Genomic DNA, 23,332 nt, shown 5'->3' with positions numbered 1-23,332 from the left:
ATAGATTGCTTAATTAGAGTATATAAGAGACTTGTCTACTTCACCACCAAAAAAAAAATAAAAAAATTGAGTCATGACAGATTCGTCTCATGTTAGATTGCTTAATTAGAGTATATATAAAAAAACACTTGCCTACTTTCACTACCAAAAAAAAAATTGTTAAAGACACTTTAAAAGTTATTTGTGAGGAATGGTGATGCCCATACGATACCTATCAGCTCCCACCACAATTAAGTACGAAATTTGAATCTGAAACCTCGCGGTTCTCGACCCACTTCATTAATCATTAGGTCGCATCCTCGAGAGTCAAGAGCGAACTTATTTATGATATGATAATGACAAAGTGAGATTTCCTCATACAACGTGAGCCTTTGTAGCTTGGGCAAATAAATGCAGAATTTCTGGCATGCCTCCTTTTATACGAGAGAAGAAAAAGTAAACAAATGAACCAATCTCATATGCATTTTTATAATAAATCAGTTAACTATATGTCATTGCACATGCAGTTTCATAGCTAATGCCTCACCATGCCTATAATTTGGTCAATACAATAGGGATGCACTGAACTACTAAAGAATATAATAACCAAGAATATAAAACAAAGAGATAGGAGAAGGGCGACAGACTGTACAACGCGAGAAAAGCCAAGAGCAGCAACACTAACCCAAAAAGAAAACATTTACAAGATATGCTTATCTAAAAGCTACAATAATCATACAAGCTTATGTGATGTCCTCAAGATTCACCAAATATCTTGTCCCCGATGATCTGCCCGAGATTTGAGTACAGAACTTGCTGCTCCTCAAAAGATAGGTTCATTATTATCTACATCGTATAGAATAAGTGTATCAGCTATAACGGTATACTTCAATGAGGAATTTACTGGACTTCATGTAACGTGAGATGCATACCTGATCCAAGATCATCTCAACTGACAAGTTCTGAGGCGCCACAAAAGACTGATGATAGATATATGCGAAAACAGCCATCACCATCTGCATGAACATAAACACAAGAAAAAATCACAAACTGAGTTCACATAACTAGTAGAAAGCAATACTAAAAGGCCAGAATACGAGAGGAGAAATCAATCGGTCTGAGGAAATACTAATCATATACAAGGTACAGTCAAAACACACACACATGCACACCGCAACAATATGTTTTTCAATTAACTTATATGACCCAATTTCATGAAGCCATTGAAGTGAAAGAAACTTGGAAGACAATGATACTTCATATCTCCCATGGGGGTTGCAGTCCATAAATCGTGTCCGACAATATGTGTAGAGAGAGAGATATTTAGCTCACCTGACAATCCATTCTATCTGTCATGCCACCATGTCCAGGTATACTATCACCAAAATCCTACAGCACGGAAGAAAAATAAAAAGAACTTTAAAACTACAACAGCATTCATGATCCCACTAAGGCACCTATAAGACAAGACCGGGAAAACATTGAACCTTGATCTTGAAGGCCCTCTTAAAGCCACTCGCAAAAAAGCCTCCAAAAGGCGCTATGATTGAAGCAAACAAGCCAAGCCACATAGCATGCCATTGCACAGGCAAAACAGAGATCTCTCTCCAAGGTAACTGCAGTAATAAGAATTAGTTAAGGACCGAAGATTATAAAGTCAATGCTGGTTCAAAACTTACAAGGATTTGAATAGACTTCAGAAAGCTGAAAAACAACACAAGCATAAAGAAGAAGGTGAAAATGACTTGATTTCTATTTTTTTATGAAGTGTGAATCACTGGATAATATAATGTCGAATTTAGGACAATCAAAAAGAACCACTTGCAGTTGTATCTCATGAACCGTACTATTCAACACATCAACAAGAGAAAAACAACTATTTCAAGACTCAATACTTTGAGAAATTTTGGCTTCAGACAGTATCCGTTTGAAGTTGAAAAAGAGTATTTGTGTTAGGACATGAATTGGAAAAAGTTAGAAGTTTTGAAGTTGAGTGAGTGAAAACCATAATATCACTTGAAATACTCTTCTCAAAACAGTTTTCCAACTTCAAATTCTCCATTTCAAGTTGAAGTTGAGATAATATACCAAATCATAGAACAAACATTGATTTGAAAATAGTATTCCAAGTTGAAGTTCAAAATAATTTTTATGGCTAATTGGGAAAGTATCATACAATTTTATGGTTTGGTTCACATAGGTAATTTCACATCACACCTCTTGGGGTGCGGCCCTTCCCCTTACCTGCTAACGCGGGATGCCTTATGGGCATGGCTGACCTTTTTAGTAGTTTTATGGTCTTCCAGATATTTAAGTAGCAGCAGTTAAAAAACAAATCCAATATCCTTACGCTCTCCTGTACTATTATTATTTCTTATAATTATAATTTAAATGAAATCACTAGATTGATTTTACGAGAGATGCACACTTTTCAGGTTTCCAAAGTAATGGCATGACGACTCAGGGCGCCGCACTAACAACATGGAGATCTCAATTCTCAGTTGAGCATCTCAACTACAACACTTGGCCTGTGCCCATCTGATCAACCTTGGGAGCAAAATTATCTTGCTAATATGTCCTAGTAGACTGGAAGACTGTTCGATGATTAGTTGAGATATGCGCAATCTGTAACCCAGACACCATAGCTAACGAAAAAATTGGATAACACTTTTCAGAAAGTAAAGCATTCACCAAATTTAAACCCACATTACATTAAATAAAAACCATCAATTCTAGTCTACAACCATCAAAGTAGGATGCAAAATGGGACAGATAGTTATTTCACACTACCATCAACATGCTTTGAGAAAGAGAACATTGCCTAAACCGACACTCCGTCCTTCAATAGGTAAGGAAAGAGCTTGAAAACCAACAATATATAGTTGGAAGGGGTGAGGACATAGCTCATCACTTGAAAAGATACAAGGATTTACCGAAGTCACTAGAATAGTAAAATATTCAAGTAATGACAAAGCAAAAGAGAAAAACTTCAAAGTCCAGGTTCGACGGAAATTCACTTACCCATGAAGGAAACCACTCTGGTACAGTAAAGTAATCTGGCTTAAACAGTGGACCAGGATCACAATTAAGCCACCCAACTGATAAATCCTGCATTAACCAATATGGAATTTATGCTTTCCAAAACCGAGGAGAAAATCCACAAGACAACAGGGAGAGAGATCTAAAATATTACCTTCCTAGGGCATGTTAGCCATCTGAAGCGACCAAATATATTGGCAAGCTGCACATTAGCACATAACAGAAAGTAGTCAGTAGAATATGAGAAAAGCATACACCCCTCTCAGATCACTGTTGAAACAAACCTTTAGTAGGTGCAGGGAAAACAAGTGAAAGGGAGAGAGTACACAGATAGTTTGATGACAACACAGTACACGACATACCATTCATAAGTTATCTTAAGAGAGAGTAACTAAATACGAACATGTAACACTATATCTAACAATAATTCATTCACACACTAACACGACCCTCAAAAAAAAAGGTGAGAAAATCAACTTTGAGTTAAGCTTAGTCGAAACAGAAAAAGCAAATAGTTGTTTGAATGGTTGGTTGCAGGTGAACTTCGGGAAGTTTGGTCATCAGAATCTCAGTGGAAAAGTTGTTGTCGTAACAATATCCGAAGTGCTATATCGAGGCTGTTTACCAAAACTGTTACCAACAAGGGACGCAATGCCACAGGAATAATTACCCGCAAATAAGGGTGGTGCTAAGTCATTGAAAAGAAGCAAGAATATTGAATTATAGCGGAGAAGAAAAAAGCTGACAGAACCGACAGTATAATGCCTTTTGCTGATACGCGAAGCTACTCATGTCTCTGCCAACATTGTATAGGCTCCTGATATCATGTGGTAAAATTAAGAGGAGGGAAAGATAAGTAGAGACAATAGACGGAAGACACCCTTTTATGGGTGTGAGGTACTCTCCACGTCTTATACTAAATAAAATTAATACACTAGTACAGATGTGTCTGTGCTTTTTTCTTCTGAGGGTGGGAAAAGGATAAGCTAAATAAACATTATTCATCCAAATTTCAGTTTGAAACTCATATAATTAACCTGTTTTTCTTTGACCAATGAAACTAACTTAATAATAAATAGCACTTAGAACTAACAACATTAAAACAGCCTGACATTTGAACAGTTGCATAAATAAATATTTGCAGAAACCAGAACAGATTTGAGCATTAGAGCATGTTGTATTAGTAGATACTTGTTTTTTGAACAGGTAGGTAACAGATGCGCTGATAGAGTTTATATTGATAAGCCTGCATAACATATGAATAGGACCAGTGTGCACTGTCATCAATTCCAAACTAGAGACAAATCCCTTAAAGAGTTTTTCGCAAAATACACAGCCACTCACCAGAAATGCGGAGATAATGGTTGTTACTGATCCCCCAATAAAGCCCTCCCAAGTTTTCTTTGGAGACAACTTGATCAAAGGAGTTTTTCCAAAGAAGAATCCAAATATATAAGCAGCTATATCATTGATGACAATGAGCGATGCCGGGAGAAGGAACCTGCATTAAAGTAACCCTTTAATTGAAATTCTATATCCATGTCAAATTTTGTTGCTTTATTTCAATTTTAACTACCCAAAAAAGGAAAAGGAAAAAAGAAGCGGAAGAAGTTCCACATCCCCGTAAAATTTTGTTGCAAGCTTCAACAACAAACCCAGTATATTCCCACATAGCGAAGAAAAAAAAGGAGGAAGAAATAATGGAACACAGACTTGTGAAAATGGCCAAAAAAGATGTGGTATTGTGTGTTGGTTCCCAAAAACATTACGCTATCTTTCGACTAGACATATGCATGTTAAGGAAAGAAAATTATAGCTGACTTTGGAAATCTTTCTACCCTTAGCACTGAGGAGTTGCTGGAACTGGAAGCACCCTCCAGTGAACTTGAAGTATTCACAGCCCTCAAATCCAGTGCTCCAGACAAAGCATCAGGGTCCTGATGCCTGTCTTTCAAAACTCCTGGTGTTTTATCAAAACAGATATGATGGGAGCCTTCAACTTCTCTCACCAAAATTGTCAAATGGTTCGGTCGTACAACGCCACATACATTGCTTCCATACCAAAGAAGAAAGATGCATTAGAGCTTAGGGATTTCAGACCAATGAGACTGATAGGCAGTGCTTACAGACTGGTGGCTAAAGTTTTAGCTGAGAGGCCAAAAATGGTGGTGAGAAAATTCGTCCCTGGAAAACAAAGTGCTTTTATCAAGAATAGGCAAATCCGTGATGCATCTTTGATTGCAAATGAGGTGTTTGACCGGAAGATAAAATAGTGGGGACTGGCATTCTATGTAAGTTGGATATAGAGAAGGCTTTTGATCAATTAAATTGGTCATATTTTAATTGAGTTACTAAAGAAGATAGGCTTTGGGAATAGGTCGATAAGGTGGATATTCTTTTGTATCTCAACTGTAAAATTCTCAGTTCTAGTAATCAGAAGTCCAGTTGGATTTTCCTCTCCTCAAAAGGGTCTCAGCCAAGGAGATCCACTCTCCGCTTTCCTATTTATTTTGGCAATGGAGGGCCTCACTCAGTTATTTGCCAGAGACAGAAAGATTCAACGGATCCAAGGATTTCAGGTGTGCAGAAATCTCAACACCTCTGTCACTGTTTCTCATCTGCTTTATGCAGATAATAATAATATGATTTTTGTTGGCAGACAGCCAGCAAGTAAATTATCTCAAAATGACTTTGATAGTCTTTGATTCTGTTTGCACATTAACATGCTCAAGAGTTAAATTTACCCAGAAAATGAAGTTCCCAACCTAGAAGATGGCAAAAATCTTAAGCTGAAAAACTGAAGCTTTACCTACTACTTATTTGGGATTACCTCTTGGAGATAAGTTCAAGTCAACTGAGATAAATGGAAACATTGAAAGAACGGCGAAGAGACTTGTAACATGGCAGATTCAGTACCTCTCTCATGGAGGTAGACTCTCTCTATAATTGTTCTGGACAGTATTCCCACCTGTATCATGTCCCTCTTTCCCATGCCAAGTTCATTCACAAAGCAGATTGATAACACCATGGAAGGAAGTTCCTTTGGGAAGGAAACAGTCAAATTGCAAATAATGACCCTTCCTAGACTCTAGGAGGTTTGGGGATCAGAGATTTGAACTTGCACAATAAAGGTCTGCTAATGAAGTGGTTATGGAGATATGGTCAACCTGAGGCTCTGGCTACTGGAAAGACATCATACTAGCCATATATGGTGCCCAGAATCACTGAAGTTCTGTCAGAAGCAGAGAACCCCATGGTGCGGGGGGGTTGGGAACTCATTGTCATTAACAGCCTACAAGAGGAATTCTTCCTAAAAGTCTCTTTCAAGGTTGGTAATAGACCATGCATCAAATTCTGGGAAGATTTATGGATAGGGGACACTACTTTAAAGATTGTTTACCCACGACTATTCCAAATAGCAAACAATAGAGAGGCATCCATTGCTCATTACAGGGAATGCAATATTTGGAGCCTTACTTTTAGAGGAATCTTCAGGAATGGGAAGTCAATGAGCTACTCAATCACCTGGTTTATCTAGAGGAGTATAATCTGGCTCATGCCCCAGACCGGCTCCTATGGGGAAACTCAAAGAAGGGTGATTAAATTGTGAAAGAATGCTACAAACTTGGATTATCTGTGAATGGTATTTTCAAGGAGTGACCCTGGAAACATGTTTGGAGGACTAGGCAACCGCATCAAGTTAGTCTTTTTACCTGGACAGCCCTAAAAGGTGCCTGCCTACCCAAGAAAACTTCAGAAAGAGGCATCATTCTTATCAACAGATGCTACCTATGCCAACAAACCAATGGAACTGTGAATCACCTTTTTTCGCTCTGCCCACTGACAGCCGAAGTTTGGCACTTCTTCTCAAAGTTTGATCTCAATTGGGTTATGCCTTTGAAACTGGATATCATGGAGAGTTGAGAAATCCGTCAAAGGATCCGGAATATGATTGCAGCAGCTATATTTTGGTGTATTTGGAAAGAAAGAAACCGCAGATGTTTTGATGGTAACTCAACTCCCATTAGCTCTTTAAAGGCTATTTAATTAGTTACCTTAGTTAGTTGATGCCCCATAAACAGTGTCGATAACTTTTTGGAATTTGTTAGCTCCTCGACTCTAATTTAGAAGAGTTCCAAGATAGTATTCTTTTGAAAATTCCACAGGTTTTTGCTTATTATCATAGCTTCATGTAGCTATGCTCTGAAGCTATTACTTTCTTTTTCTATGTAATCTTGCATCTTGATGTCTTTCCAATGCAATATGCTTACTTTACCTAAGAAACCTGAAGTTAGACACACCGTGGATGCTGGCCAAAAAGGGAACACAGCAATGAGAAAAAGTGGAGGGCAGAGTAGAGGCTCCAAAGAATAGTTTCGGCAGCAAAATGACATAAAATCCGACAAGTGAAAGAAAAAAGACATAGAAAATCTATTCAAAACGGAAGAAATAGATTCAAGCTGCTTACCAGAAAATTCCCTCGAAAATATTGGCTACTGTGAAAGAGGACTGAGTAAACACCACAATCAGAATCATATGGGTCCAAGCAAACTGGCCAAATTGATACTTGTACCTCTTCTTCTTCAGCGTCAGAATGAACCACACAAAACCTGATCTCAAATGAGAGGGGAAAAAGTAAAACTCAACCAGCGAAAAAGGTACTGATCCAGCAGTCAGTATCACAAAATCATGCATCTAATGAAAAAAATAAGGCAGGAAATATTAGCAAAACAACTCTACACTGAACAATATGTTATTTTGATATGTCTTGGGTGTTTTAAAATGGAAAGGTCATTGTCCAGTTTGCAACATTAAATCGAAGAGCTCGATAAAAGTACGAACCTGCAATATACAAAAAATAACACGTGACCATGTGATACTTGATAAATCTGCTAACAAGCTTGTATAAAAATTTGTCAGAAGTAACTGTGTTGACAAGCCTCTGGCTTAGGATGCGTCCATATACAAACAACATTGCTGTAAAGAAAAAGTGCCTGGAGACAATAGCAGAATAAGCAAAAACAGAAAGGGGAACCTGTAAATACTAAGATATTGTATCCAATCTAGTAAAATAAATTTCCAAGCTTCTCAAACTACATTGTGCATATACATATCACTCATGAAGCCACTCAACAGAGGAAACCACTTTAGTATGGCTGGATTTTGTTGGAAGGGCGGCCAATCAGGCGTACATTCTTCATGAACTTTTGAACATCCAAATTTTAGAAAGCTGCACTCAGGACAATTAGGGATGATAATCACATTTCTCATTTTACCTAAAGTGTGAGTATCCGAATGAATCTACCAAATTTATTGAAGGTTTAGAGTGAGCAGCACTTGTATAGATGGCCGTATTTCTACCTTTTTTCTGCATAACTCTCTGGTGCCCTCAAGTTGACAAGCTTACAGAAGCATGTGCGGTCTTAGCTATAATCTTTTGACAAATTTGTTTTCTCTTTCCATCCACCAACAGACTTCTAGTTAATGGAGGAGCAGCCATCCACTGCACCACATCCTTTTGGTGTCAGTCTAAGCTAAAAAAAAGGGCAGCCCGGTGCACTAAAGCTACCGCTATGCGCGGTGTCCGGGGAAGGACCCCACCACAAGGGTGTATCGTACGCAGCCTTATCTTGCATTTCTGCCAGAGGCTGTTTCCAAGGCTTGAACCCGTGACCTCTTGGTCACATGGCAGCAACTTTACCAGTTACTCCAAGGCTCCCCTTCGGGGTCGGTCTAAGCTAAATGCTCTTAAAATTATTTTTTTTCCCTTTAAGAATAATGGATGGCCTACTCATGCACATAAGAGATAAATGCTTCAAAGATATCTTTTGTCCACATCATTGACTATGCTCCTTGATTTCATATAAGTTAATTTGACTTTCAAAGGTTCAAATAACTAATAGAACTTGTCGTAGTTAGTGGTTAGTACTTAAACATGGATTTCTTTACATAGTACTCAAACTTGCTGTAATGACAAAACCTTTCACGGACTTTGCCGAGCTTCACATCAACTTCACAAAGAGTTGTCTTTTCGGTGAATCAGGTTGCAAACATTCATTAACTAGCTACTGTCCTACATTACAACATTCGTTCTCTTCCCATGATATATCTGGTATTACCTCTTTTGGGGGAAATTGGGCAAACTAGAAAGAAATGGCAGTACCTATCCTCAGGGGAAAGAGTCACTGTTAATCAGTGGTCTTCATGCTGCTCACACCTATAGAATGTTCCTCTTTCATTCACTTTTGTCAATCTTAAAGCGTGTTGATAAGTTGAGAAGAGATACTCTATGAAACGGAAACAAATAAGGCAGCTCTTTATGTCTCATAAGTGGGGCAATGCTATCAGAAACAGGAAGAACGAGAGTCCTGGGATTAAGAACTTGAAGTGCCATAATGAAAGTTTTGTTTTGAAATGGCATTGGAAATTCAACAAGTAGAACATGTGGATAAGATTACCCATTGGAATGTTCAGTTTGTGGAATTCTCGGTACACCAAAGAGTCAATACCACTTCGTGGCATGAGTGTTTGGAAGCATATTTGTTCTTATGGAGGCAAATTCTCCTAAAATTATGGTTTTCTACATGGCAATGGCTTAAAAATTAGATTTTGGATTGACATTGGGTTTCTCATCTGTCAAACATCAGTTTCATGATGGCAAATTCTCCTAAAATTATGGTTTTCTACATGGCAATGGCTTAAAAATTAGATTTTGGATTGCCATTGGGTTTCTCGTCTGTCAAAGATCAGCTTCATGATATCTCTAGTATTTCTTCTCTTTACAATGCCGTGATAGCCGATTTTTCCAGTTCACTAGACTGGATCTCTTCCTCAGAAGGAATTTAAATGATAAGAAAGTATAAAAGACAATAAGAACTATTACCATTCTTGGAAAAAAGTATAAAAGACGATAAGTTGTTAACATTGCTCAACAACTTCGCTCAAGATTAACAGAAATCAGGTTACTTCATTTTGAGGAAATCTAGACAGAAACTCTAGATCTCAGCCTCTAGGGAGGCATACCTCCCCCCAGATCAACCTCCACAAAAGAAGCTTTAAGGTTTGCAGTTGACGTTATCTATGTCAAAACCAGTCTGGACATGCCATAAACTTTTTTATTCGCTACGAGGTCAGCTTTCAGCTCCGGATTGTATTTATAGCTGCACTCCGTGTATGCTGGACAATACAAACTTGAGAGCTTCGTTCATGTTGGTACAGAGACGGACTCAACAAAAAGTCACTTACAATTTTGGAATACCATACCACAAGTTATTTGGTAGACAATCTAGACAGAAAGGAATATTAGCATTTTTTGAAGGCAGCAAGAAATACATTTTTAGCCTTAAGTTCAGAGCTTTCTTTTAGCTAACTTTTTGGTGCAACCTGGGGTTTTTTGTACCGCACATAGATGCCATGTTAGGTACAATCGGCAAATTGCACATGACTATGTTTTGATGCACTAGCTTAGTGTTGATCCTTTTTCAATAAAAGTCATTAACAAAAATTCTAAAAGTTGAAACTAAGATTGTGGTCAGACGGAGTTGGAGATCACATTTTGACTGTGTTCTTGGTTGGAGTGGATACACTTAAGCTTCTCTCACTAAATGTTAAGTTTGCAGGCACCTTCACATGAATCCCTTCACATTTAATATTTCAAGAAATGTATCGAAGTTTGTCACTCCATTTCCTAAATCATGTTAGAGATCTTTATTAGTTTCAACATTATTTCACCAAGCATCAGAATGATTGTAGTTCATCCAGATTCCAAGCAAGGTTTATTGGATTCCACAAAGAATAACACTTTAGCATACAGACCGATGTTTATTTAACCAAAGCTTATTTGATTCCACAGAGAAAAAATCACTTTAGAATAAGAACAGATGAACAGTGCATTGCAATAATACATACATTATAAATGTTATAAATGTGTTGTATGTGTGTGTATATAAACATACATTAAGGTTCCTTTAAAACCAGAAGTACGTGAAAGAAAAAAAGAAAAAGAAAAAGGGAAAACTGAACAAAAAGCCAAATGCAAATTTCAATAAAAGCAAGAACGTGTTAATAATCGAGTTCCCACAGGTGAGTTAATTCATCCAGACTATAGAAAAGTTAATTTGACGTGTCTACCTTACAATGTAGCAACAGTTATCAAAGTTTTTGATAAATAAAACAACTCATGGTACAAATAATTAGGGTATATGCTGATGCTATCCAACCTATGATTGTATCCTTTATTTAGTAAAGGCACAACCTCTATAGACCTGATACTCAAGTTTCATAAATTAGTCAACTGCATTTTTAGATTTACCATACCTATTACCTGAGGTCTCAAATGATGGCAGTTCTTACAGTGTTAATTGCCAAAAATCCTTATATATGGAACAAAATATATGGCGTTTAGAAGAAGTTCAATGTCAAAAGGAATTTAGCAGGATAGTAAATACAAGAATGATTTTCTGACAAGGTAAATACAAGTATGATTCTTCTCACCAATTTAATATCCTGAAACCAGGAAGTTGCTTGTCTTCTTGCGCTCTCCTAAGTAGATTGAACAACTCCTTTACCATAAAGATTTGTATAACAACAACCATGGCCCAAATATAAAGATGTCCCATGTAAATGATGAAAGCAAAACCACCTATCATCCAGAGAGTTGAATAAAAACGGATCAACATTGACTTATACTTGTTCCTATCTTCAACAAGCAAATGGGCTCCATTTGCTTTGACAACCTCTCCGGGAACCTGAAAATTCAGGAACAGGGAAAACAAGATCTTCAGAAAAAACTCAGACCCATAGCATCTACAAGATTCAGAACCAAAACCTAGTTTTATTTCCAATTTATATGACACTCTTTCTATTTTGACACAATCCAACTGGTTTGACACCAAATAACTTTATTTTATAGTCTATACCACTTTCACAATTTTAAAGAATTGTAATAAATAACTATTCAAATTTTAAAGATTAGCCAGATGTTTTCTCGGTAGAACAAATTTTAGACCACGATTTCATTATTTATTTTTTGCTGCTACTAATACAATATAAAGAGGGATGGCCTTGGCTCAGCGGTAAGCTTGCTTACCGTGGTGTGCCAGGGTCGGGGGTTCGAAACGCCCCTCCAGCGAAGCTGGGGTGAGGGCGCGTAGGTCAGGCCCGGAGTGGTCCCCCCCTCCCCGACACCTACGGAGTAGGTATGAACCGGGTCGTCCCTACTAATACAATATAAAAATCAATTTAATATCTTAAACGCATTATTCAGTCAACCAGGAAAACAAAGCAGAAAATGGAGTCAGTCACTAAAAAACACTGAAAGAAAATGAAAGTCACCTCATTAGATCCTCTGCGACGACGTAATCGTGGCGAAGGCGTTCCTGGGGCACCAGAATTACTATCCTTTTGCATAGCTTCAGTATCAAATCCTTACTCCACTACTTACTCATGAAGACTTAAAACAACCTAGAAATTTTTAACAAAATAAATAAATAGAAGCTTAAAGTAGTTATAAATGGCCAAAATTCAAACAAATTCATGGGATACCAACAACAGTATATAAATTAAGGATATGCATGACGCTCAAGGATACAAAAAAATTGAATCTTGATTATCAAAAGCAACAACTTAGACAGTTTTAATGAACAAATAGCTACAGAATATTCTTTCATGCAAAGGGTCTTCCTCAATCATCAAAACAACTTCCAAAACAACTCAAAACATGGCAAAAAAATTGAATATTGATTAGCAAAAAGCTACAAAATATGCTTTTGTGCAAAGGGTCTTCCTCAACCATCAAAAAAACCTCCAAAACAACTTAAACATCGCGAAAAAGTTGAATCTTGATTATCAAAATTCAAAAGCAACAATTTAGACAGTTTCAATTAATAAACAGCTAGAAAATACTATTTTGTGCTATACGGGCCTTCCTCTACCATCAAAAAAACCTCCAAAACAAATTAAGCATAGCAAGAAAATTTAATCTTGATTATCAAAAGCAACAATTTAGACAGTTCTGATCAAGAAAAAGCAACAAACTACTGTTTCCTGCAAAGGGTCTTCCTCTACCATCAAAAAGACCTCCAAAACAACTCAAACATAGCAAAATAAAAGAATCTTGATTAGAAAAAGCAACAATTTTTGACAGCCTCAATCAACAAATAACTACAAAATACTATTTTATGCAAAGGGTCTTCCTCAACCATAAAGAAAACCTCCAAAACACCTCAACAACAACAACAACAAATCCAGTATATTCCCACATAAGTGGGGTCTGGGGAGGGTAGATTGTACGCAGTCCATACCACTACCTCTAAAGAAGTAGAGACCAAAACACCTCAAACATAGCAAAAATAATGAATCTTGATTAGCAAAAACAACAATTCAAACAGTTTTCAATCAAGAAATAGCTACAAAATACTGTTTATGCAAAGGATCTTTCTCTACCATCAAAAAAACCTCCAAAACAACTCAAACATAACAAAATGACTGAATCTTGATTAGCAAAAACAACAATTTTAGACAGATTCAATCAATAAATAGCTGCAAAATACTATTTTTCACAAAGGGTCTACCTTAACCTTCCAAAAAATCTCCTAAACAGCTCGAACATAGCCAAAAAAATTGAATCCTGATTAGCAAAGGCAACATTTTAGACAGTTTCAATCAAGAAATAGCAACAATATACTCTTTTATGCAAAGGTTCTTCCTCAACCATCCAAAACAACTCAAACATAGCAAAAAAAACGAATCTTGATTAGCAAAAACAACAATTTTAGACAGTTTCAATCAAGAAATAGCTGCAAAATACTATTTTTCACAAATGGTCTACCTCAACCATCCAAAAAACTTCCTAAACAGCTCAAACAGAGCAAACAAATTGAATCTTGATTAGCAAAAGCAACATGTTAGACGGTTTCAATCAAGAAATAGCAACAACATACTCTTTTATGCAAGGGTCTTCCTCAACCAACCAAAACAACCAAACATAGCAAAAAAAAAGTGAATCTTGATTGGCAAAAACAACAATTTTAGACAGTTTCAATCAAGAAATAGCAACAACATACTCTTTTATGCAAAGGGTCTTCCTCAACCATCCAAAACAACTCAAACATAGCAAAAAAAAGTGAATCTTGATTAGCAAAAGAACAATTTTAGACTGTTCCAATCAAGAAATAGCAACAAAATACTGTATTGCACAAAGGGTCACCTCAACCATCAAAAAAAGAACCTCCAAAATAAACAAACTTAAATTCTTTGAAATAAATAAACCTTTACAAAAAAAAACAGTGGCAAAAAAAAACAGCCAATTATACAACTACAACAACAACAACAAACTAGAACAGCCAATTATACAAATACAATAACAACAATAAAAAAAATACAACAGACAATTATAAAAATTATTCTATAGAGAGGAACAATTAAAAAGATCTAACCTGTGTATGTGTGATGACAAAAATATGAACTCCTAGACCCTGGTGGAGGTTTCTGAGTTTTAGGAATGAAGGCTTTATTTTTTTTTATTTTTTTGGTTACATTTGGAGGGTAAATTAAAATATTTTTGAGATTTATTATAGCAAGAGAATTGATAAGTATCAAAAATATAAATTCCAGAAGTAGTGACAACGCTGTCTTTATTCTCATGCTTTCGATGACAACAAAAACAAAGAATATAAAAAAGGTTAATGTTATTATATTGCACTCAATGTTGCCAAAAAAAATTGGTAAGTAAAATATACTAGCGTTTAGTTATAGATTTTAGTATAATATATTTTAAAATTTTGATATTTAAATATTTTATGTTTTCAAAAAAAGGTTCAGACTAGTTTTTAAATTTTGAATTTTCACTCACAAAACTTTTAATAAAACTCAAATAAAATGTATGGTCCAAAAATAACTTTGAATTTTAAAAACTATAATTTTAAAAACTTGATCTTTTAAATATCATGGTCAAATGGGAGTTAACAGCAACAACAATAATAATAATAATGATATATTTAATATAATTATATAAGTAAAGTCTGAAAAAAATAATGTATATACTGAATTTATTTATTTTGATTTGTAGATGAAGAGGTTATTTTGGATAGATATTTTTAAGTAAACTTGAAAAATATAGTATTTGATAAAGTATTATTGAGTCATTAGCTTAATATGCTAAAATTGATAATAGGAAAATCATGGGTCAAAATGTCAAACACTTTACAGAGTACTATATATTAATGATTAGCTACAGAAACAAAAAAAGATTAATGATTAGACATTGGCCACTTGTCAGTTTAGGAGCTTTTGGGTTGTTATATTTTCCAGCTAAAGCTTAATCAGTTTAAAACTAACAAAATTCAACCAATAATAAAGCGAAATGAGTTGGAATTGAAAATCTTGAAATTTAACTTAATCAATATTTAATTTTAAAAATTTAGCTTAATTAATATTGAGGCCCCGTTTGGTTATGAAAATAACAATTTTTGAAGTTGAAGTTAGAGTTGATGTTGTTTTTAGCCATTAATATAAATTGCAGTTGTTAAAACTTGTTTTCACTTTTTCAAAAATAATTTTCACTAAAGTGAAATAATTTTTATGGTGAAACACCATTATTTTCACTTTTTCACTAAATTAAAATAATTTAAAAAAAAAAGTGAAATAATTTCCATGATCAAACACCTACTTAAATCCTATGTGAAGTATTTAAAATAAGCACGATCTAATTGATATGTTTAGGTGAAAGTTGGCATAATTTCAAAGGGCGATCGATAAATTTTGTTAAATAAATAAGAAACAACTTATTTTCTTTCCTACCGAACACATCCTACATTTGACAGGGTTGGAATTTTATTTTTTTTTGGCATTCTATTTTTTTTTCCTTCTTATTTTTATTCATTATTTTCTCTTATTCTTTTTCCTTCCTTGTTTTGGTTCGTTTCTTTTTATTGAGTTTTCAAAGGACAAATACCATTATAATTATATTCTTTTAGTGGAGGCATTAAGTTCTTTTAGATGGCAATGGCATCTTCTTTTTCTCCATATTTATTAAAGTTAAGTATAAGATTCATGGCTAAAGTAGTTCACTTAATATGACACAAATAGCACTAAGAAAGAGAAAAGTTCAGTATTATTTTATTAAGATTTTAGAAGATATTTCACCAGATAATATTATTTTTTTAAAAAAAATATCACAGTGTCAATATTCTTTTATGCTCGTTTAAAGAATTTGATTTGTTATAAACGTAAGTTTAGAATATTGTAAAGGTGAGGAAAAAGAAGATGTTGGAGTGGAGAAAACAATATCGGATTATTTTTATTTAATGATCTTTCTGCTTTTTATTTGATATTCAATACACGCATTACAACTCGATTAATCAAAATTCGTACCTCATGAGGTTCGTTCGAAGAAAAGGCTCCATGTCAATAATTTTTCTATATCTAAAATTTAAATTCAAAACTTTTAATTAACGAAGAGCAATTCCATACGTTACACTACATTATTTTGATGGTAGGCTCTAAGTTATATGCTCTTAAAATTATTAATTTTTTTTTCCTTTTAAGAATAGCATTGGATGGATTACTGATGCACATAAGAGATAATGTTTCACAAGATATCCTTAGTCCACATAATTAAATATGCTCTTTGATTTCACATAAATTAACTTAATTTGACTTTTAATGGTTCACACAAATAATAAAAGTTGAAACAGACATGTCATAAATATCTATTTTATTTTTTTAATTAAATATTACTAATTTTTTAATACGTAAATGAAATATAATAATTAATTAGGGATAATATAGTAAAATTACGGAGCAAGCAGTCACGCATGACAACCGTCAACTGTCTGTTTCCAGCTGCCTGCCACTAACGCTTACATATAGTAAAAAAATATGGATTTCCTTCCCTTGAGTATTAAATTACCATCGCTAAATCAAAAAGAGTTCAAGTTATAAATAGAATCACATTAAAAAAAATTGTAGTATGTGTTATCTGGATGACTTAATACTGCAGAAAATTCTTATTACTATGTGATATATAAGATCATTTTTCTCTTCAATTAATAGGTTTGACATTGAATCATCTTGATGTGATCTCAATTTATTTAAGTAGGTTTACAAACACGTCTGGCATAGTTGATTCGAATCTTACATAGCATGCTAAAATTATTAAAACATTATTCGCTTAACGATTCATTCGAATGATATTTGACCATCACTTTGTTTATTATCAGTGATGCAAGTGGCTTCGATGCTGGACAAGATGCGAGAAGTGAAGTTACGTTGGTTCGAACACGTGACAAGGAGGGGCTCGGATGCTCTAGTACGAAGGTGTTACAGTTTACGAAGAACATGACCCTTGATAGAAAGATATAGAGGACGCTGATTAGGGTAGAGGGATAGGGGATAGGAGCGTGCTTGTAACATTAGGGAAGAGTACTTTGTTTGTGTCTGAAATTTCCTGTTCGTGGTGTTTGAGTGATGTCTACGATTTCAAATAGATAGTTTATAGTACTGTCTTGGGGTTGTATTATTGCCTGTATTAGCTAGCAGTGTTAGTTTATTTTGCATACTGCATTAGTTTATATGCTTTAATGATTTTATGTTTGTTATATTGCTAATGTCTTGAGCCAGGGATCTATCGGTATGGTTTGCGTTCACTTTACCCTCCCCAGACTCCAGTAGGTGAGAATATACTGGTATGTTGTTTTTTTTGTTTATTATAGTTTACCAAAGTGATGGTAAAATTACATGTGAGAAAAGGGTGGCAGGATACACAAAAGCTCCCACTACGCCCGGCATCTGAGAAAAGACCGGACCACAAATCCATCACAAGCAACTAAACAAACAAAAAGGAAATCTAGTAAATTGTTTTTACAAAGTCTCTGATAAAAACACAAACTTAAAGAAAATGAAAAATTGTTCAAAGGTTCAAAGTTTTCACTATTTTAACTCCACCACCACCACAAGTTTAATTTCACTGATAACTCATTCATATACTAAAAGCAAGCCAGCATATATAAAGTTTCTTTCTTTTCCTCTTTCTGATTTGGTAAGAGAAACTACACTCTATCAAAGCACTTTCCTTTTCCTTTCCTGTTAAGAACTTTAGAGCTCTAGTCCATCAAATCCATTCAGTGAAACTGGCCCAAGAGAATCACCATCTATGCTTGCAAGAATATTGAATTCCCTAACACGGGTTCTACTCCATCTCACACCGAACACAACAAATCGGACAGCCACTTCGTTCTCAATCCTTGACTGATCATCGGATAAGAAGAACGGGTTTTCACCTGAAACATAGTTGTAATTCGGCATCTTCCGACGAGTGAGATAAATAGAGTTCATAGGTCCACATTTCAGAAAGACTCCTCCCATGCTAACCTTGGTGACAATACCAACCAAGACTTCCCCGGTTCTAGGTAAGAAGGTACAACTGTAGAAAGTTACAGGGAACATGAGGTATTTCGATGAGTTTGACAACTTTCCACGGCCTACGCTCTTCACTTTTGTTATTTTCAGAAAGTATCCGCAACCTTCTGCAACCTTAATATTTTTGAGCTGGTTAAAAAGACGCCTGATGACAATACTTCCAGCATGTTTTCCACTGTCTTTGATTTCTTCCAGGGGAACTACCACAAACAAACTAATTTCAAAGTTGCACAGCATTGAGTACCTACATTTCAAACACGAAATAAAATAACTAGGACAGAGACAATGCTACAATAAATCAACCACATCCTAATGTTTTCCTTTTTGTTCTGCTTTAAACATTTTTGCACTCCCCCATCCCCTGGTATGGACGCAACAAACAGAATCATATCTAAAATAATGTGAATGGACAGATGCACGGGGAAGAGATAATGTCTATGACGAATTGCGTCACAGGCTCTCTCAGAGATGAATAAAATTTATCCATCTTTGTAAGTCGAATCAATAAATGCACCACACATGGCTATGAAAACTGGAAAAGATTAAAGAAAGACAAAATGCAGATCAATAGGTAATAGCACAGAAGGGAAATCCAAGACCAATAGATGGAGTCATCTAGTGCATAACCCAATGCCTTAATCGTGTAATTTGATCCAACAAGTACCTAAGGTAACACAGTCTTTTAACTAATACTATGAGCACAACTATTATTAAAACGACTCTCTAGTAATAATACCATGAGCATAGTTAACTAATACAATGGGCACAACTATTATTAAAACTATTCTACTGGTGCTCATACGAGGAACATAGTTAACTAATACAACGGGCACAACTATTATTAAAACGTCTCTACTGGTGATAATACGATGAGCACTAATCCATGTATTACTATTAGCTACATTACAATCCACACATTACTAATCCATGCATAACTTGTCCCAACCAAACAACTCCTTAAATTTCAACAAAAGGTCACGTTACTGAAAACGGTCGAAGACAGTGGGACTCTGCTCCATAGAGAAAACAACAACATACCCAGTGTATTTCCACGTAGTGGGGTCTGGGAGGGTAAATGTACGCAGTCCACACCACTACCTCCGAAGAAGTAGAGAGGTTGTTTCTGATAGACCCCCGGCTCAGGACCAAAGACAGTAAACAAAGTCGAAATAAAACATGAAACAAGATGGAATAATAGAAAATAACACCCACAAAGTAGTACTCTACACTATCAAACCGGGAGCACACCCCTCACCCCAACCCTCCTATGACTACTAGCAAGGCTACACCAAAGCACACCTATCTACTAGCTACACCTCACCCACCCGCACAAGCCATCTAACCTAATTTGCTTCTTCCACAACTTCCTATCTAGGTCATGTCCTCAGTAAGCTGTAATTGATCCATATCACGTCTAATTACCTCCCTTCAGTATTTTTTTGGCCTACCTCTACCCTGCCTAAAACCATCCAAAGCTAACCTCTCACACCTACGAATTGGGGCATTAGTGTCCCTCCTCATCACATGCCCAAACTATCTCAACCTCACTTCTAGCAACTTGTCCTCCACCTAAGCCACACCCATATTCTCCCTAATAATCTCACTCCTAACCCTATCTCCCCTAGTAAGCCCATACATCCAACACAACATCCTCATTTTCGTCACCTTCAACTTCTAAATATGAGAGTTCTTAACTGGCCAACACTCCGCTCCATACAGCATGGCCGAACGGATTGCCACCCTACAGAATTTACCTTTAAGCTTGAGAGACACCTTCTTATCACACAAAACTCCCAATGTGAGCCTTCATTTCATCCACCCTGCCCAAATACGATAAGTAACATCCTCCTCAATCTCTCCATTCCTTGAATCATAAATCCAAGGTACTTAAAACTATCCCTCTTATAGACAACCTGGGAATCCATTTTCACTACCACCTCGTCTTCATGCGTTTGAACTTGCATTCCAAGTACTCCGTCTTGGTCCTACTCAACCTGAACCCTTTAAACTCCAGGGTTTGTTTCCAAACCTCCAACTTATCATTAACAACCCGCCGAGTCTCATCAATCAAAACTACATCATCCACAAATAGCATACACCAAGGCACCTCTCCTTGAATAAGCTACATCAAAACATCCATCACCAATGCAAATAAAAACGGGCTAAGAGTAGATCCCTAATGCAACCCTGTCAAAACAAGAAAATGCTCTGAATCTCCTACCACCGTCCTCACCCGAGTCTTCGCTCCATCATACATGTCCTTAATCGATCTGATGTACGCCACAAGCCCTCTAGCCTCCAATCACCTCTAAAAGACCTCCCTAGGGATTTTGTCGTACGCCTTCCATAGTCAATGAACACCATGTGTAAGTCCCTCTTCCTCTCCCTCTACCGTTCCATTAGTCTCCACACGAGGTGACTTGCCTCTATCGCTGAGCGACTAGGCATAAAACCGAATTGATTCTACGAAATAGACACGATCCTCCTCAACCTTCACTCGACCACCCTCTCCCAAATCTTCATAGTGTGACTCAACAACTTAATACCCCTGTAGTTGTTGCAACTCTGAATGTCACCTTTGTTCTTGTATAGCGAAATCATCATACTCTATCTCCAAGCCCGGGCATCTTCGTCGTCCTAAAAATGTCATTAAACAAACTGGTCAGCCACCTTAAACCTGCCCCACCCGTATACTTCCAAAAATCCACTAAGATCTTGTCAGACCCTGTCTCTCTACCTCTACACATCCCACGAATAGCCTTTTTGACCTCCTCCACCTTTATAGGCCTACAATAATCGAAATCATGACACCCCTTTATTTGCTCCAACTCCCCTAACACAATGTCTTTATCCCTCTCGTCATTCAAGAGTCTATAGAAATACAACTGTCACATTCTCTTAATGTCAATATCCTCCAATACTTTACCATCCTCCCCTTTGATGCACTTCACTGGGTCAAGGTCACGGGCCTTTCGCTCCCTAGCCTTAGCAAGCCTATACAACCTCTTTCCCCGCCTCTCCTCTAATCCCGCATACAAGCTTTCAAAAGCTGCTTTCTAAGATGTCGTAACCGCTAACTTAGCCTTCTTTCTAGCTATAACTTGTACTACTCTTTGCTCGCCCGCTTCTCCTTTTCATCCTTACTCTTGACCAATTTAGCATACGCCGCCTTCTTCGTCTCCATCTTCTTTTTAACTTCTCCGTTCCACTACCAATCCCCCTGGTGATGGCTAGACCGCCCCCTCGAGACACCCAACATCTCCTTAGTTGTCTCTTTGATGCAACTGGCAGCCCTATCCCACATACAATCCATGTCCCCCTACCCTCCCACACCCCCAACGCCGCCAACTTATCTCCCATCTCCAAAGCACTAACCGATGTCAAGCCACCCCACTTAATCCTTGATCGACCCTCCTCACCCATTCTCGGCTTGCCCTTCTTGAAATCCAAGTCCATCACTAGAAGACTATGTTGAGTTGCAAAATTCTTACCCGGAATGACTTTACAGTCCTTACACATCGCCCTGTCTCCCTTCCTAAGCAATAAAAAGTCAATCTGAGTCTTGGCTCCCGTGCTTCAGAAGGTAATCAGGTGATCCTCCTTCGGAAAACACGAATTCACAACCACCAACACAAAGGCCCTCGCAAAATCCAAAAAAGCAGCTCCCTCTCCATTCCTATCCCCGAACCCAAAGCCTCCATGCACATCACCATAGCCTCTCGATAATGACCCAATGTACCCATTGAAATCCCCTCCTATGAAAATATTCTCAGAGATAGGCACACCTCTCACCACCTCATCCAAAACCTCCCAAAATCTCCTCTTCTCCTCCTCGTCCAAGCCCACCTGCGGCGCATAGACGCTACAAATGTTCAGAGTCAACCCACCAATGAGCAACTTAATAGTCATCAACCTATCGCCTACGTCTCTCGCTTCCTGAGTACCAAAACTTATACCCATCCACGTCCCTAGCCTTAGAACTTACCCACTTGGTTTCCTGGACATACGCTATGTTGATCATCTTCCTAAGAATCTTCACGAGCTCTATAGACTTACCCTAAAGGGTCCCTATGTTCCAAGACCTTATCCTCAACCTATCAACTCTCGCATCACACTTACCCTTATGACCCCTCCCCCCACACCCCAACCCCGCCCTCTCCCTTACCCCCACAACAGACCCCAACCCCAACCCCCCTGAACATGACCCTAGCCTACGATTAACCCCCAAAGCCACTACACACAAAGAAATAGAGAAAAGGAAACAACAAGTACACACAAAAGCACACAAAATCAAGCACCAGTAAAATAAGTAAAAGAAGTATGGAGACAAGAAATCGAATAAAGATTACAAGTTAGAAGTCACCAGGAGACAAAAGGCTCTTCTCTTGCTTGCTTTGTTGGTTTCCGGCAAAATTGGAGCAGAAGTGATCACCGGGAAAAAAAATCTGATCTGAAACTCACTGAGCATGATGGCATAAGACCCTGGTTTTTCTGGACCCGCCGACCTGAATGCTTAAAGACCGATCTGCCCCCCCCCCCTATTTTTTGAGTTCCGCTGGAACCGGGAATTTAAAAATACAGCATGACAAGATATAAGCAAATGGAGCAGCACGGCTGGGCAACCATAACTCACGAGAGTTGAGCAGAAAATTCTGCTTAACATCAATTGCTGAGACATCTTTTGGCGCTTCTAAATAAAAGTTCCCTAGTGTAACTATTACCAAATTCTAGGTCTTTTGACCTCACAGCTTAACTAGAAAAATGCTACCACTATTTTCATGCCTAAGCCTCACCAACATATAAAGTGGTCACCAATGATCCTTGTGACCTATTGATACAAGTGCGACTATGAAGATCAACGTGTGTACAAGTGCAACAAAGTATCATCCTAGGAAGT

At 37.0% G+C, this 23,332-nt stretch overlaps 2 protein-coding genes across 6 annotated transcripts in view; both read right to left on the bottom strand.

The window, feature by feature from the left end:
- Window positions 1–444: 444 nt before the first annotated feature.
- On the bottom strand, window positions 445–14,677 carry LOC107864626 (phosphatidate cytidylyltransferase 1). Of its 3 annotated transcripts, XM_016711051.2 has the most exons (13): window positions 14,454–14,677; window positions 13,590–13,645; window positions 12,352–12,480; window positions 11,512–11,765; window positions 7,861–8,012; window positions 7,487–7,628; window positions 4,363–4,519; window positions 3,173–3,220; window positions 3,001–3,087; window positions 1,467–1,595; window positions 1,312–1,368; window positions 912–995; window positions 445–825 (listed from the first exon to the last, which is right to left on the bottom strand). In XM_016711051.2, the coding sequence occupies exons 3-13, from the start codon at window positions 12,424–12,426 to the stop codon at window positions 736–738; spliced, it is 1,275 nt and encodes a 424-aa protein (XP_016566537.1). In that variant the 5' UTR covers window positions 12,427–12,480; window positions 13,590–13,645; window positions 14,454–14,677; the 3' UTR covers window positions 445–735. The 3 variants fall into 3 exon arrangements, with proteins under 3 accessions (XP_016566537.1, XP_016566536.1, XP_047265092.1); XM_016711050.2 differs by lacking the exon at window positions 13,590–13,645; XM_047409136.1 differs by lacking the exons at window positions 13,590–13,645; window positions 14,454–14,677 and adding an exon at window positions 14,082–14,249.
- A 3,166-nt stretch (window positions 14,678–17,843) lies between these two features.
- The window catches only part of LOC107864628 (DNA-directed RNA polymerase V subunit 7), a 36,216-nt gene continuing 30,727 nt past the window's right edge, over window positions 17,844–23,332 (bottom strand). For 2 of the 3 annotated variants that reach the window (XM_016711054.2, XM_047409135.1), the window contains exon 2: window positions 17,844–18,679. In XM_016711054.2, the coding sequence (XP_016566540.1) occupies window positions 18,112–18,679 (568 nt within the window). In that variant the 3' untranslated portion in view covers window positions 17,844–18,111. Of the gene's footprint in view, window positions 18,680–22,784; window positions 22,938–23,332 lie in introns of those variants that run through there. The other variant, XM_047409133.1, reaches the window with a different exon arrangement.

Source organism: Capsicum annuum, chromosome 3 (assembly GCF_002878395.1).
Source record: "Capsicum annuum cultivar UCD-10X-F1 chromosome 3, UCD10Xv1.1, whole genome shotgun sequence".
NCBI lineage: Eukaryota > Viridiplantae > Streptophyta > Magnoliopsida > Solanales > Solanaceae > Capsicum > Capsicum annuum.
The sequence above is the reverse complement of the archived record's forward strand: the minus strand, read 5'-3'. Positions and strand labels throughout refer to the sequence as shown.